Source organism: Xiphias gladius, chromosome 19 (genome assembly GCF_016859285.1).
Source record: "Xiphias gladius isolate SHS-SW01 ecotype Sanya breed wild chromosome 19, ASM1685928v1, whole genome shotgun sequence".
Classification (NCBI taxonomy): domain Eukaryota; kingdom Metazoa; phylum Chordata; class Actinopteri; order Istiophoriformes; family Xiphiidae; genus Xiphias; species Xiphias gladius.
This window is the reverse complement of record NC_053418.1, coordinates 16,089,489-16,103,623: the sequence shown is the minus strand read 5'-3', so window position 1 is coordinate 16,103,623 and position 14,135 is coordinate 16,089,489. Positions and strand designations below refer to the sequence as shown.

Sequence of the window (14,135 nt, the reverse complement as noted above, 5' to 3'; positions counted from 1 at the left end):
GAGGAATAATCTGGTTAAAGTCGGCATTTGGTGTATTTTTATTGTGGGTCCAAGGGTCAGGTCCACTTGCTCGACTGCCATTTTTTCACGATTGGAAGTAGAAACCCCTGCTGGGTCGTGGCTTGAGGGTGGAGGAGCAGGCAGATGGCCTGACGATCGCGATGCATCTGTCCGCGGTGTCCTGCCAAACTTTGACCGCAGGGGGGCGCGTCATCCGCACGGGAGCGGGTCCTGTGCAACCCCGAAACTCTTCCCCGGGTGGTTTAGGAAACAGCCGAGAGGCGTCTTGGCGGACGCGTCCACGATGGCGGCCAGGAAGCCCCGGTCGGTGGCAAACCCTCTGGAGTCTGCGATCACCACACCCAGCGAGAGGATACTGAAAGAGTGCCACAGTCTGTACGTCGACAGCGAAAACGGTAAACAGGCAGTGACCCGGATCCGCACGAGTCCGCGACACAGCCGAGTCGGGACCACGAAGCAGAGACAAACACACATAGTTGTGATGTTATGTAACTTAGTGGTGCTCTAGCGGGACTCAGGCTGAAGTTAGTGGTGAACGCTACAGTGAAATGCTGCTCGTTTAATGTATGGAGACGGCGGTGGTGTGCAGCAGCTGTCTGTCGGTGTCAAACACATGACATTGAACACTGGTGTGTGTGTGTGTGTGTGTGTGTGTGTGTGTGTGTGTGTGTGTGTGTGTGTGTGTGTGTGTGTGTGTGTGTGTGTGTGTGTGTGTGTGTGTGTGTGTGTGTGTGAGAGAAGCGCATACATCTAGCTGTCTAAAGTAGTGGTTCAAAAATGATGCTAAATTGTCCTCAACAAAAAATCTGTTCTGCTGTGCATTGAGGGATTATGAGAGAGTGGGCCCCTGAGCACAGACAAGTAAAGGGTCACCTACCCCTCCAAGATGGGAGCAAGACCCCCAGACTGAAAGCTGTGCTCGTTTTTTTGTCTTTTTTTTTTTGTTGTCATTTTCAGTCTGTCTGTAGTTGTTTAGCATCTCCCTCTAGGCTTTTCGCATGTCTTTGTAGTTGTTTTGAGTAGTCTGTGGTCTTTTGAGTCTCTTTGTGGTTGTTTTGTTTGCATGACTTTTTCCTTGTAGTCACGTTGCGTCTTTCCGTAGTTGTTTGATTGACTTTCCAAGAAGAAATGTTAAAAGTCAAACAGAGGCGCCTGCGCAGAGACCCCCTTACCCCTTGGGCACCAGGACCTGTGCCTCAGCAATCCATCCATGATACTGTGTCGCTCACTTGATCGCTATGTGCGTGCAGACTTTGCTCTTACAGCACTTCAAGGAGGGGCCTTATCATGTGTCCTGTCTTAGTTGTTCCAGTATAATACCGAACTCTACTGCAACAGATGAGACAGAAACTGGCCTCTCAACAATAGATTTTTCTGGATCCCTAGGAAATACTGAGGGATTGTTAAACAGACAGAGTAAAAGTTGGGAGTACATTTGAACTTTCTCTCCTGAGCTCCACTTCTAATACTTTATCCACTTTTAACACTTCATTTTTATGTGTTCGTCATCTCCTAATAGTTTCCTTGGAGGTTTCATGGAAGAAACTAAGTAATGTGGTAATTTACCATTGGTTAAAATTAATTTGTTTTAGAGCTGCAAATAATAGTTTTCCTTTATGAATAATCTGCAGGTTATTTTTTTGATTAATCAGATGATTGTTAGCCTATGAAATGTCAATAGTGAAAAAATGCCCATTCCAACTTCCCAGAGGCCAAGGTGACATTTTCAAATGTCTCTTTTTGTCCGACCAACAGTCCAAAGCTCAAAGACATTCAGTTCACAATGATAACTGACAAAGAAATTTGTCAGCCTGGAACCAGATGATGTTTATCATTTTTCTCACTATTTTTTAAGAATGATTGAAATGATAAATCCATTATAAAAGTAACTGTGAATTATTTCTGTCAGTTATTATCAGCTAATTGTTTTAGCCCTGATTTGTTTGAAAGAAAAAACTTCATTGTAACCCAGGTAATTACTACTATTAGAAACTTTATTCATCATACATTCAATTCTGTGCTTGCCTGTAGACAAATCTGACATTTTTGCATGCTCAGTGAAACAGCTCCGCACTGACTAGAAGACTTAAAGTTACAAGAGCAACTAATTAGAATTCATTAACTGGAAGTGTATCAGTGGAACGCTCTCTCCGTTTCCCCTGTACATTTCACCAAATTACCAAGTTATCTCTAGGGAGCCTCTGTGGAGATGGTTTGAAATGAATTGTAAAAACAAAGTGTTGCCTTTACTTATTTATTACATTTTGAGACAAGTTTATAGTGTTACATTGTGATGACGCCACTTAAATCCCTACATGCCCTGCTTACTGCATGTGTACATCTGTATGTGTGTTTCCTCAGGCCTGGTGAAGATTGCCAGCAGCCTTGGAGTCCAGCTCCTGCCTCCCAGAAAGAAAATCATTGTGATGATAATGGGTAACCACTCTGCAGGGAAGAGCTCCTTCATTAACTGGTAATACATCCTATTTTTAAATTTGATCTGCACTGCCACTCAGCTGGGCCAGGCAGCCTGACCATCACATGCTCTGCTAAATGTGTGAATGAGAGTTTGGTGACCTTAGTATGATCATCACACATGACTTTTAAAAAGTGCGTTGTGGTTTCTGGCAGTTCAGCAGTTTTGCCTCAGGAGGAGTTTATTGGTAGGATTTACAAAGTTGACAGGGAAGGAAAAACTTCTCGCAGAGTCGAGCTACAGAAAATCAAAAGAGGAGAAAATAAATACCTTACTTCACTAGTTTTATTCTTTCTTTTTTTTACTGATTGAGTCCTTGACTTCTAACTGATAGCAACACTGCCCACAATGGCCTTATACAACATAGAAATATTGGAAAATAGTTTTATCGCACAGCCCTAGTGTTTTTGTTGGAAGCGTTGAAAAACTGTCTGCTGCAGTTGAAATGTCACCCTCAGCTAATGCAGCAATGTGTTTTGAACCACCTCCATAAGTAGCACAGCTGTCAATCAACAGTCACTGGCCTCACATATTTTAGAGTTGGGAGAGAGCTACCGGGGGTCTGAAGGTGTTTTTAGCATGAAGCTGTGCGGGCTGTGTTTAGGGGTCAGAGTGAACAGAAATGGAAATACCGGACAAGTTATTTCCACAGCTGTTGTTCAGTTGGTTTCACCACCAAATTGACCATTGCAGCACTTGCTGGTTGGGGAAATAATAGGGATGCTCCTGGTGAGGAAGAGCCAGTTTTCACTGTTGTGATTAATTTATGATCTGTAAAATTTGTGTAAGATAAAACAGCCTGTTATACTCTCATTTTATGGAGATGTTACAGATGTTAATCTTAATAGTTCTCATTTATCAGTAACACTGAGAACTGTTGGATTTGAGAAGAAGAGCGTATACAAGGCTGTTTTATCTGGCTGTCTGTACATTTTAAATAGGTTTATCCATGTCACAGTGTGCTGTTTATTGTTTAGCCTCCTGAGGTGTTTATTCGGCAAAACACCGGTGATCACAGGTTTGCAAACTGGCCTTTTGCACAGGCAGCAATCTAGTTTATTTGAATGTGTGATGAAATGATTAAACAACTAATTGATTAGTTGATAGACAGAAAATTAATTGACCACAATTGGATAATTGATTAATGGTTATAGTCATTTATCAAGGGAAAAACACTGACTTGTTTGAACCTGTCAAATGTGAGGATTTGTTGCTTTTCCCTGCTTTTCATCATTGTAAAGTGAATGTCTTTCAGACAAAATAAGCAATAGAAAGATGTCACTTTGTGCACTGAGGAGTAATGAAGGGTGTATTTCACTATTTTCTGACAATTAAAACTAAACAATTAATGATTGGTTGTTAAAATAATGAATGGCTAACCCAATACTGAAAATAACTGATAGCTGCTTAAGATCCGGTGTGCTAATAAATGCAGTGTTAAAGATAAAAAAATGTTGTTGACGCATGCGATGCCCGTTTCTGTCATTTAGGTATGTTGAAGAGCACATACAGAAAACAGGCGTCGCCATTGAAACACAGGGGTTTACATTCATCACAAGTGGTCGCAAAAGAGAATCATTGACGGTAAGAACGGCATGCAAAAAGCCGACATTTCCAGCACTGTTACATAAGGACTTGGTATACGGTGTGTGTGAGATCTGATGAAAAGCCCTATATAGAAGACCCAGCTAACGCTTGAAAAGAGAACCTTGATAGCTACCTCCCACGACCAGCTTGGTGTTGCATGCTCCGTTTTACTGCTTTCAAGCAAATCTTATCAGTGTTAGTAAACTAACAGTATTTCATATTCAGACAGCACTTCTCAGGTTTGTGCATGAGGGATTTTTGAATATTTAACTTCAGTAATGGGAACTAAAGCTGCAGCCAGTCATAATGGTTGATGATGCGATACGTTCGAGTGTCAGGGTGTATGGAAGTACTCCCTCAGGCAGTGGTGATTTCTCATTCTGTATGCTGCTCCAGTAAGGGGCTTTTTTGTGTAGACCCACACCATACACACAAAGGCTAATGTGCAGCAAACAATTGTAATAAATAAACAGGCTCGGAAGACACCTGTCTCTCCATCCTCTCTCATCCTATGCCTCTGCCTCTCTGTTCATATCCTGGCGTGGTGAAGGTGATGAAGATGAATAATATATTTGCAGTGCAGGACTGCAGAGTAAAAGGATTATCTCCTATGTACAGGAAGAGCTTAAAGCGGGCGTACTGAGCTGCAGCACAAGACTGAGTGTGAAGTACTAAGAAGAGGGAGGACTTTGTTTTAGAGGGTTGGGGAGAACTGCCAATTAAAATTTGTCTCATCAGGTTCTTTCTCACATTGTCTTTTTTCCTTTCTCACAGGGGAATGCAACACTACATCTCTACCCGCATTTTCGACCCCTCCTTGAGTTCAAAGGTAAGTCTTTTCTCTCGTTTCTCTTTGCTCTCTAGCATCAGAAACTCGTAATGGGTTTCTGAACAGTGCACTACTTACACTATTTGCAGTGCTTGTACTTAACATGCAGTGGTATTGTTGCTATGAGAAAAGCCAGGTCTCTCTACTGTACTCATCCTGTACTCCATTTTTACATTGCATCATTAATCATTATGTCTAGATCTGTTGTATTCATGCAGATTTTGCACAGCTCCTAATGTGATGCATCACACAACGGAGACAACTCTAAAGATCTCACATAATAGAAGACTCTAGTATATTTCTTATGTGTTCCTTGTGAGATTAATCACTAAATCTAGTGGCTTTGCATCTTCCTCCCTTTGATATTGAAACTCCTTTTATTACAAGGATAAAATCAGCTCTGCAGTCTTAGGGCACAACACAGTCTCATTAACTTGTCTACAAGCTGAATTTAATGTGATCACTTCTGTGGGGTTTGCGCTAAAGAAGAGCACATGGTTGTGGTTTCTATTGATGTTTTTTTTTTTTTTTTTTTCTGTTTGCATCATGATGAAAAACATAGGGGGTGCAATGAAAGGGTAAAGAGTTAAGATTTGCTGGAACAGCAGGGGGATGCAGCATTAGTTCAACAGCACTACAGGACTAGTGAACAGGAGATGAATATAATCATGAGCTGCAGACAGAGATTGTTTCCTTTGAGGTTTAAGATAGTGCTCGGCTGTGTGGCCCATGAATATTTCCTTCTGGAAGCTGCTCCCGTAAGTGTACGTTACAGACTCAGCTTAAAAGTTTCAAAGATGGGAGTTTTGGTATTTAAGATAAAGCAAACTCAATTTAAAACTCTATTTCATTCATAACATCAACAGAAATCCTGTCTGTTTAATACTGTGCGGTGCTCACGAGGTGTAACCACGATTTATGTATGTGCTTCCCGCTATCACAGGACAGGCTTGTCTTTTGTGATTTGAGATCGAGTTTGGGTGCTTCACCTTGATGACTCAACACTGAGTCATAGCCTCGACGTATGAAGTTAGTTTATAAATCAGACCAGACTCCTGTTTGCCTCTTATCACATGTGCCATTTTTTTCTTAGAGTTGAGATCACTCTCACATAGAAAAAAGAGATGTATTTAGTGGCATATTGTTTTAAGAGAATTGGTCTCACATCTCTTTGCGTCAGCATTGGTCTGGAGCCTCTGGATGTTGAGGTGGTCGTGCGGAAAGTCTGGCTGCGCCTGCTGTCTGAGTGGGAGCGTCATTGTGGGGGGGGGGGGGGGGGGGTATAGTTTGTCAGTGTATATGAGAGTGAGGGTTCACTGGGTGCGGACCAGAGCGCTCACGGTATGGCGTGTGAGTCACACGCCCCATCGACAGCAGTGCAGTGGAGCCAGGAGGAGCTGCTGAGAAATGTCACAGCCATTAGAGACGACACAGCCCAGGCTCCGACACAGCAACAGCTCCACTCTGCAGGCCCGAGCCTCGCAATACCAACGATCTGCTGCTGAAAAACAAGAAGGCTTTTATTTGAACTTCATCGCCGACTCTGGAAATATACTATATCAGGCATTTGTTTACCTGTCACAGCGACTGAGGATGACTCATCAGAAAAGCACCGTATATCCTTATGTGGGAGCTGCTGCTTATCATGCAGTTCGGTTTCGTTCGGGATATGCTTGGAGATACTTAATAATATTATAGACTTGCATAGAGGACATTTAACTGTGTTATTTTGTCTTTATCTTATCCACCTGTTGTCAAGAGACTGGCTGTGTTCTTTACCCATTTTCATTTGGTTTTGACCGGTTTAGTCCAACAACTTCGTTTTGAGCCTTGGTCGATGCAGCATTATTGCAGCCTTTGCCCTTTTCCTCTTGAACAGGATCTCCAGTGTAGCCTTCTCAGTTACAGTCACTTGAGGAACTTAGCACCCATCGGCGAGTATCGCTCCTGTTTCCTTTTCACCTTTCAGGAGACTCAGTTGACTTTGTTCAATTAGTGTGGATGAATATGTCTGTATCAAGGCTATTTGATTCATTTATTCTTAAATAGACTTCCATAATTTTTTTTGGTCTTTTTAGAAATGCAAAGATGCATGCATGTGTATTTTTTTGACCAACCCTGACTAACTGAATTATAGACCAGCAGACTTGTAGAAATGTGAAGCTACTTGATGATATCTGCGCATATATATATATATATATATATATATATATACTTTTTTTTTTTCTTAAGACGTGATAGGAAGCAGCTGTATTGATATTGTGGCCATGCTGATGTAAGAGTAACATAAGGAAATGCTAATGTGTCACAGCAGCAGTGTCCCTGCACGTTGCAGCACAAGGATGTGATTTGTGCTGGCTGTTAACACCTGCCTCTTCCTATGAAACAACCACAGTGTCATCACAGGCCTCTGCGTGTGTGTGTGCGCGCGTGTGTGTGCGCATAGAGGGAGAATGGGGTGGTGGGTGGGGTTTATTTACTCAATAGTGGGGGTATGTCTCAATAGTGGTGCACAGAGCTGGGGTTTGGGGGGCGTTCGGGCTCGGGCTCGGGCTCATGTGTGGCGGACTGTCGTAACCTCTCAGTGCGTTGCCTCACAGTCGTTCTTCACTGGCTAGCTTTATGTCTTACGCCCCACGCTAAAGCTGCCAGTTGAAGAGCTGTTGTGTGTAACCATGACAACAGATCTCTCTGCAGAGGGGACGATGAGAAAACTGAGACATAACAAAAGTTTTCACGTGTTAAAGTTGAAATTTGATCTGTGAAGGTGTGGCCGCAGCAGCTGGTGGTCATCCCAACTACAGATTTGTCTTCATGCATGTTCACAACTAATGTCTTTACCAGGACCATTTTTGCAGTTTGATTACAAATGCGCAATTCTTATAAAGGTGAAAGCAAATAAAGTTGAGTTCTTGATCTTTAATGTCACTGGCTTCCCTCGGGTCTCCAAGTATTGACGTTACTGCGGCTTCCAGTTGCACATAATAATAAATCCATTAGAGGTAAAAGCTTCTTGCAGGGACTCAACTTTTTATTCAGCATCTTTGATACAAAGGCTTTATCCTGAAGTAAGCACCTGTACACACACAGCATCTGTATATTCCAGGCGTTATGGACTACCTGTCTGCTGAGATCTCCACCTCCAAGCAGAAGAAGTTCAGCCTGGTGACATTTGTGGACACTCCGGGTTTGGTGGATGGGGACATGATCTACCCTTTCAATGTCAACAACGCCATCACCTGGTTGGGTATGTCTTGACAGCTTCGAGTTGTCCCGCTAGTGCTGATGGACCAAGTTGTTGTGTTTCTCTAATGGAAGTTTTTTTTTTTTTTTTTTTTTTTTTTTCCTGTGCAGGAGAACAGGCTGACTTGATATTTGTGTTCTTCGACCCGATGGGCCAAGCACTGTGCAAACGCACACTCAACATCGTGGAGAAGCTGAGTGAGAAATGTGGAGACAAGCTGTTGTTTTACCTCAGCAAGGCAGATGAAGCTGGGAAGGAAACAGACAGACAGGTAAGTTCACTTGATAAATACATTTTTATATATTTTGATTGATTTGTCGAGTTAAACCTGCAGAAGTAACCAGATTTTTTTTTTTTTTTCACCAGAGGGTGATGATGCAGATAGTCCAGGAACTCTGTCGTCGTCCAGGTCTCAACAAATGTGGTTTTGAGATGCCGACTATATACATCCCCAACCCACAGAAGGTAAATAAACTGTGTGTTTTGATACTGGTTATTTTTTCAGCATGTAGTTTATATAAAACTGAAGCAATTCCAATTGAAGTTTTCATGCTTTTAGTTTTTACCTCCAGTTTTACAAGCCGATAAAAACAATACCCATCTGACACTTGTAGAGCTGTTTCTTGTCCTTTTCAGGAGTGTTTTCCTCAGATATCAGATGTGTTTAAAGCTCTCTGCCATCCTTGGGGTTGAGCAGCCATTGATTATCCTTGAATATAAATTCTCCACTCCAGGTTTCCTGGTGGCTCTTGATGGCTGAGGATGATTCATTTTGCAATATGATGACTGAGAGTGTCATCCACTCTTGGGGGGGGGGGTCAGCGGTTGTAAACCATGGCCTTTGATCAGCCATTACTGAGTTATTGCTGCACCATCTTGTGATCTACAACCACATAGTTGCAATCCGCATGTTAGATTTGTGGATCCCTCCCGAACTCCAATTAATTTTCGCTGAGCGAATGCATCTACACTTCCTGCTAAGTGCACATGGTTGTCAGTCCAAATACCCTCAGGATTTTTCGTGGAACTTTCAAGACCCTCCCTTTTTAAGACGCACGATATGTCTGTGCATTCATTCCCAAACTGAGGCACTTATGAGCCTTTGTCTTGTTTAGCCGAGCAGATGTGTGAACCAGATCGATGGGGTTTGTCAGACCATCGAGAAGACCATCAACCAGGCTGTTCAGAAGACTTTGGATCAGCTGGAGAAAGACTGTGACCTTATTTGTTCCACCATCAGCAGCAGACTAGAGCAGGACAGGTTTGACTTCTCAACCTACAGCACACCATGATACTGTGTTTGAATTATTGCTGAAGCTAATTTACCCTGATGCAAAATGAGCAAATAAACCACCTCATGTGTACGGAGGAGATAATAGTCACCAGATATTATATGGTGCTGTAAATGTGATATTAAACCCAGATTTCCTCTGTGTGAACATGCAGGGCTGACGTGACTTACAGAAAAAGTGTCCTTCTTCACTCCCTCTTGTGTGGGGCTCTGGGCTTTTTCCTTCCTGTCCTCTTCATCCTTAGTTTAATTGTGAACACCTTCTCCAAAGAGCAGCTGGATGAGCTGTTGGGTGAAAGCCTGGGTTGGACCCTCACTGTCATCTCAGTAAGTCCAAGTGAAATCTTCACAGCTTTGAAGAAAGTGACAGCCGCTAGGACAAATAACATTGCAACAAAATATTATTTTATTCAATATTTTTACTCACTAGTTGTGTACTTGCTTCTCTGACTGTCTATACGTTGTGTCTCACAGGGAGTAGTAATGTTTTTATGGGACTGGACACCAGAAGACGGACAAGTAGTGTTTGTGATCATTCTGGGGGCTTTTTGCTCCCTCCTGCTTTTCCTATCGAAGCATTTTGCACGGTAAGTGTTACAGGTATACAATACACACTTACACACATGTAGAGATGAAACTAATCTTCAAATAATCCATTAATTATTATTTTCTGCCTTTCTGTGTTTAATATCAGTGTAAACTGAATCTCTTTGTGTTTTGGACTGTTGCTTGCACAAAAAAATACATTTAAAGACGTCATCTTGGGGTTTTATGAGGTTCTAATGGACATTGTTCACTATTTTCTAATGTTTTTGTAGAAGAAAAAAATGAATTGAGAAAATAATTAGCAATTAAACGATAAAGAAAATAAGTGATGAGCCTACATGTGCGCACATTCCCATTTGGTCCATATGGGAACCAGGTAACTTAAAATGAAACCCTTACCATGAATAACCTTAACTCTCAAAGAAATGTCTAAATAAAGTCGAGCTTTTTCTGTTTTGCCAAGGAGCGTGTGTGTTCTATAATAATGCAGATGCACATCAAACATACTCTCATGCACATTTATGCACACACACACACACACACACACACAGAGGAAGTGATTATTGAAATTCTGATTAAACATTGTCGTGATGTTCGTCATTCTCAGCCAAGGGATTAAGACTCTGACGAAGAAGGAGAAGAGGACGTTGGCAGAGTACAGTGATTATATCCTGGATATTGTCAAAACCAAGAAGGTTAGATTCTTATTTTGTTTATTCATTTAAATAGTACAAACATTAAAGCTGCAGTAATGGATAGTTATTTATTACCAAGGGGTCAAATTGCTATATGTAATGCAGAAGGTGCCACACTCGCTCAGCTCTATGGAGCTTTTTATCCTCTTTCAGTTCAGTTTTCTATCCAAGACCCACAACTTTAATGGTAACTGCTTACTACCAACACTTTGCCACATCCAAGGAGTTAATACATCAGTGTTATGTTTTCATCTTTTTCTGCTGCTCTCAAGTGGCTAAACAAAAATGTCGGTTTAAATGAGCATTTTCATTTGTTAAATTTGAAACATCAGAAATGCGACTCTCACGCCGTTAATTTTTCTCCACAGAGTAAATTGTATGAATGGTACCTTGAGCAGTGTGCAGCAGAATATGAGTTCTGACCTCAGGTAAGCTGAAGACAGTTTAAACACGTTTCTTGGCATATTGCTACAAGTTTTTAAAAGTGGCTCAGCTAAGCATCATTTGGGATTTTTCAGTGGAATCAGTGGGACTTTCTAAACAGATGATCATGCACCAAATAATCAGGATTTTCTGTTTTGTCAGTCGGCAGGTGTAACCTCTAATGTCACCGAGATCACCACCAACATTATCATCTCAAGAGTTGATAAACGAACAAGTGCCTCTGTCATTGAGTTCAGGAGAAACTGTGATTGTAGTTGTTTGAGGAAAACAAATTTCATAATGTGAAAATAGATTTTAAAAATTTTGTAGTACACAAATGATGTTAGAAATAAGCTAAGTGTTTACAAATTGACTTTTCTTCATGAGTAACTTGCAGCTGCTTTTACCGACAAGCATGTTTCTGTAATGTCCTGTTTAAAGTCTATCTCACTGTTCTCATGTAGTCATGGTCCAGAAATGTAACCGCACCGTCCTGAAGTCTGTCATGTTACCAGAATGTGTTTTCATTCTGCCTGTTAGCAATAACTACAATAACCAATGCTGCAATAACACTTGGGCATTATAGTCGGACATTTGATCAGACATTTTTATACAGCCAATAAGACTTAAGGTTGCAAGCTTTCTCCTGCCTCCAAAGAGTCTGTCCTACATTTGGACAATTTTGTTGTGTGATTTGTATAGCCATCTTCGTCATGTGAGTGTATTTACATAAACCGCAATCAAGACTGGTGCTTTAAGTTCTACAACGCTGCAATAAAAAACTGGTGACCAGTGAAGTCTGTCACTGCACTGATGTGTATCTCCTAGTTGTGTTAATGAGCACTGAACCCTTCGTGTTGTCTGTAGATCCACTGAACTTGTTTTATGACGACATACACCGTTTAATGCCTTCACTGCAGTGTTTGTAGATACATTCATTATTCTCAACAGGTTGTTTTGAGTTGCTTTGTACAAGGGATGCACCGATCCAATATACCAGATCTGTACCAAGGCCGACTGATACTCACCTTTTTAAGTGGATGGGGTATCGGCAATGGCATGACTGAGCCACAGTTTTCTTTGTCAGAAAGAAAACTCTGTCAGTTTTTTCATTATGTCTTAAATTCATTCAGTAATGGCGGCCCGTCGGCTTTTCAAATTTTGGGGGAAAAAAAAGAGCACTTGGATCGGTGAACCGTGTCGGCAGGGACCCTGAGTTGAGGTATCAGTATCGGGAGAGGAAAAGTTGATCGAGGCCTCCCTACTTTATACCCAAAAAAATGTTGAATAACCTCTACAGGGTGCTTGTTATTATTGTATTATATAATAATATAATAAAAATTTTATTGTAAACAATGTCAATTTGTATGTGTGTGTTAGATGCCCCCCAGGTATCCTCCTCATTTGGGAATTCATGTTTTATGAGATATTTCATTTATAAATTTGTGAAAATTGTGTGTGAATTTATCTGTTCTTAAAATGATATTTATTGACTGACACCTGGACTCAACAGACTTGTTTAGAAACTTTTTTTAGTTAATGTGACTCAAAGAATGAAATCTGAAAACTATGCTCTGTCACTTCCTTGAAAATGATTAAACATTTTCTACTAACATTTACTCTGATGACTATTTTCTGTTTTCCTGGACAATAAAGTCAAAAACACACAAACAACAGAGGCAGTAACGTGGAGATTGAATGATTTTATAAAGCAGTGAGAGGTTATTGTTGGAAGACTTTTATTTCAAAGTTTTAGTAATAAAAATGCCATTCCGGGCTTCTCTGTAGGAAGAACAATGCTTTTTAAAATGCTGTGTCAGGGCTCAAGTATTTTGGGATCGTCAGCACACCAGGATGTAATCAAGCATCTGCTTTAAATCCCTAAGCACATTACAAGCATTTCTGAATGAAAATGAGAGAGCCAGTGAAATTACAATAACCGGGAAAAATATATTAAAGTAACAATTTCATTTCTGCTCACAAAAGGACCAGTAACCCCAGTAAGCCCAGGCCACAAACCTCAGTTCCCTGAGTTAGTAACAAGTAATGTCCCTATAGAGGTGACGGCAATCAAAGTTAACCTTAAGCTGCTATTGGATTTGTCTAAAACAGTGATATCTGTTTGTTAGAAAATACATGAATCTATTGTGCGAGCACTAGTGTATAATCAAAGTATGATTAAATATCATTTGTGCAGTCTACTAGCAAGGCAACCAATAAGAAGAGGTACGTTTTAATCCTAAACATTGTACTTTATCACAAATTAAAACTGCATGTGTACGTGCGCATGCGTGTGTGTGTGTGTGTGTGTGCGTGCGTGCGTGTGTGTGGTAGTTAGTGAATTAGTTAAAGCTGCTTTCAGGGTTCTGCTGAATTTATTGTGCAGTTTGTCTTATTGCAAATTTAAGCGTTGTTTGCTGATGCATCTACATTGAAAAATCTCGTTTTGGGGCGCAATTTTTTTAAACTTCTGTTATAGTAAGTTATACCATGCAGATATAAGGTCCGTATGCGAGCATACAACCAAATCTGTCATTTAAAACTTAGAAAAATTCTGTTCAAATTCAATGTTCTTATTTTGTCGCAGTGCATTCAGGATTACAGCTATATACAATGTTATTTGTACAAAAAAATGCCAATGCCTGTCCCTGGCTTCATATAAACAAAGTGTACAGGTAGATACATCTTGCAGCAGCACAGAGGCTGAAACCAGTATTGCTATGCGGTGAAACATGACAACATGATCATAAAAGACCTGCCAACACAGTGTTTCAGCGTATTAAGACCGTGTATGGCTCCGTTTGTCACGTTAAAGTGTCTCTCAGGAACGAAAGCAAGTTTCAGTGTCGTCCTCAGGGAAGTGTATCTCAAACACAGTCCTGTCCTGTGTGTGTGTGTGTGTGTGTGTGTTTGTGTGTGTGTGTGTGTGTCCAAGAGAGTGTGTCCAGACTGGGATAGCTGCTCAGTGTCTCAGCACCATAAGTGTCCATATTGAGGTGTCCATTGGACTTTGGGTCTGTCCT

General features: G+C 41.0%; 1 protein-coding gene across 2 annotated transcripts; it reads left to right on the top strand.

Moving 5' to 3' along the window:
* The first annotated feature begins 244 nt into the window (after window positions 1-244).
* si:dkey-98f17.5 (uncharacterized protein LOC569123 homolog) lies at window positions 245-12,716 on the top strand. 2 transcript variants are annotated; one of them, XM_040154866.1, is made up of 13 exons: window positions 245-416; window positions 2,383-2,494; window positions 3,988-4,081; window positions 4,859-4,913; window positions 8,020-8,160; window positions 8,268-8,428; window positions 8,524-8,622; window positions 9,273-9,418; window positions 9,694-9,775; window positions 9,923-10,035; window positions 10,602-10,689; window positions 11,058-11,117; window positions 11,275-12,716. In XM_040154866.1, exons 1-12 carry the CDS (start codon window positions 305-307, stop codon window positions 11,109-11,111), a joined length of 1,257 nt encoding a protein of 418 aa, XP_040010800.1. In that variant the 5' UTR covers window positions 245-304; the 3' UTR covers window positions 11,112-11,117; window positions 11,275-12,716. The 2 variants fall into 2 exon arrangements, with proteins under 2 accessions (XP_040010800.1, XP_040010799.1); XM_040154865.1 differs by having other exon boundaries at window positions 246-416; window positions 9,604-9,775.
* Window positions 12,717-14,135: the final 1,419 nt, after the last annotated feature.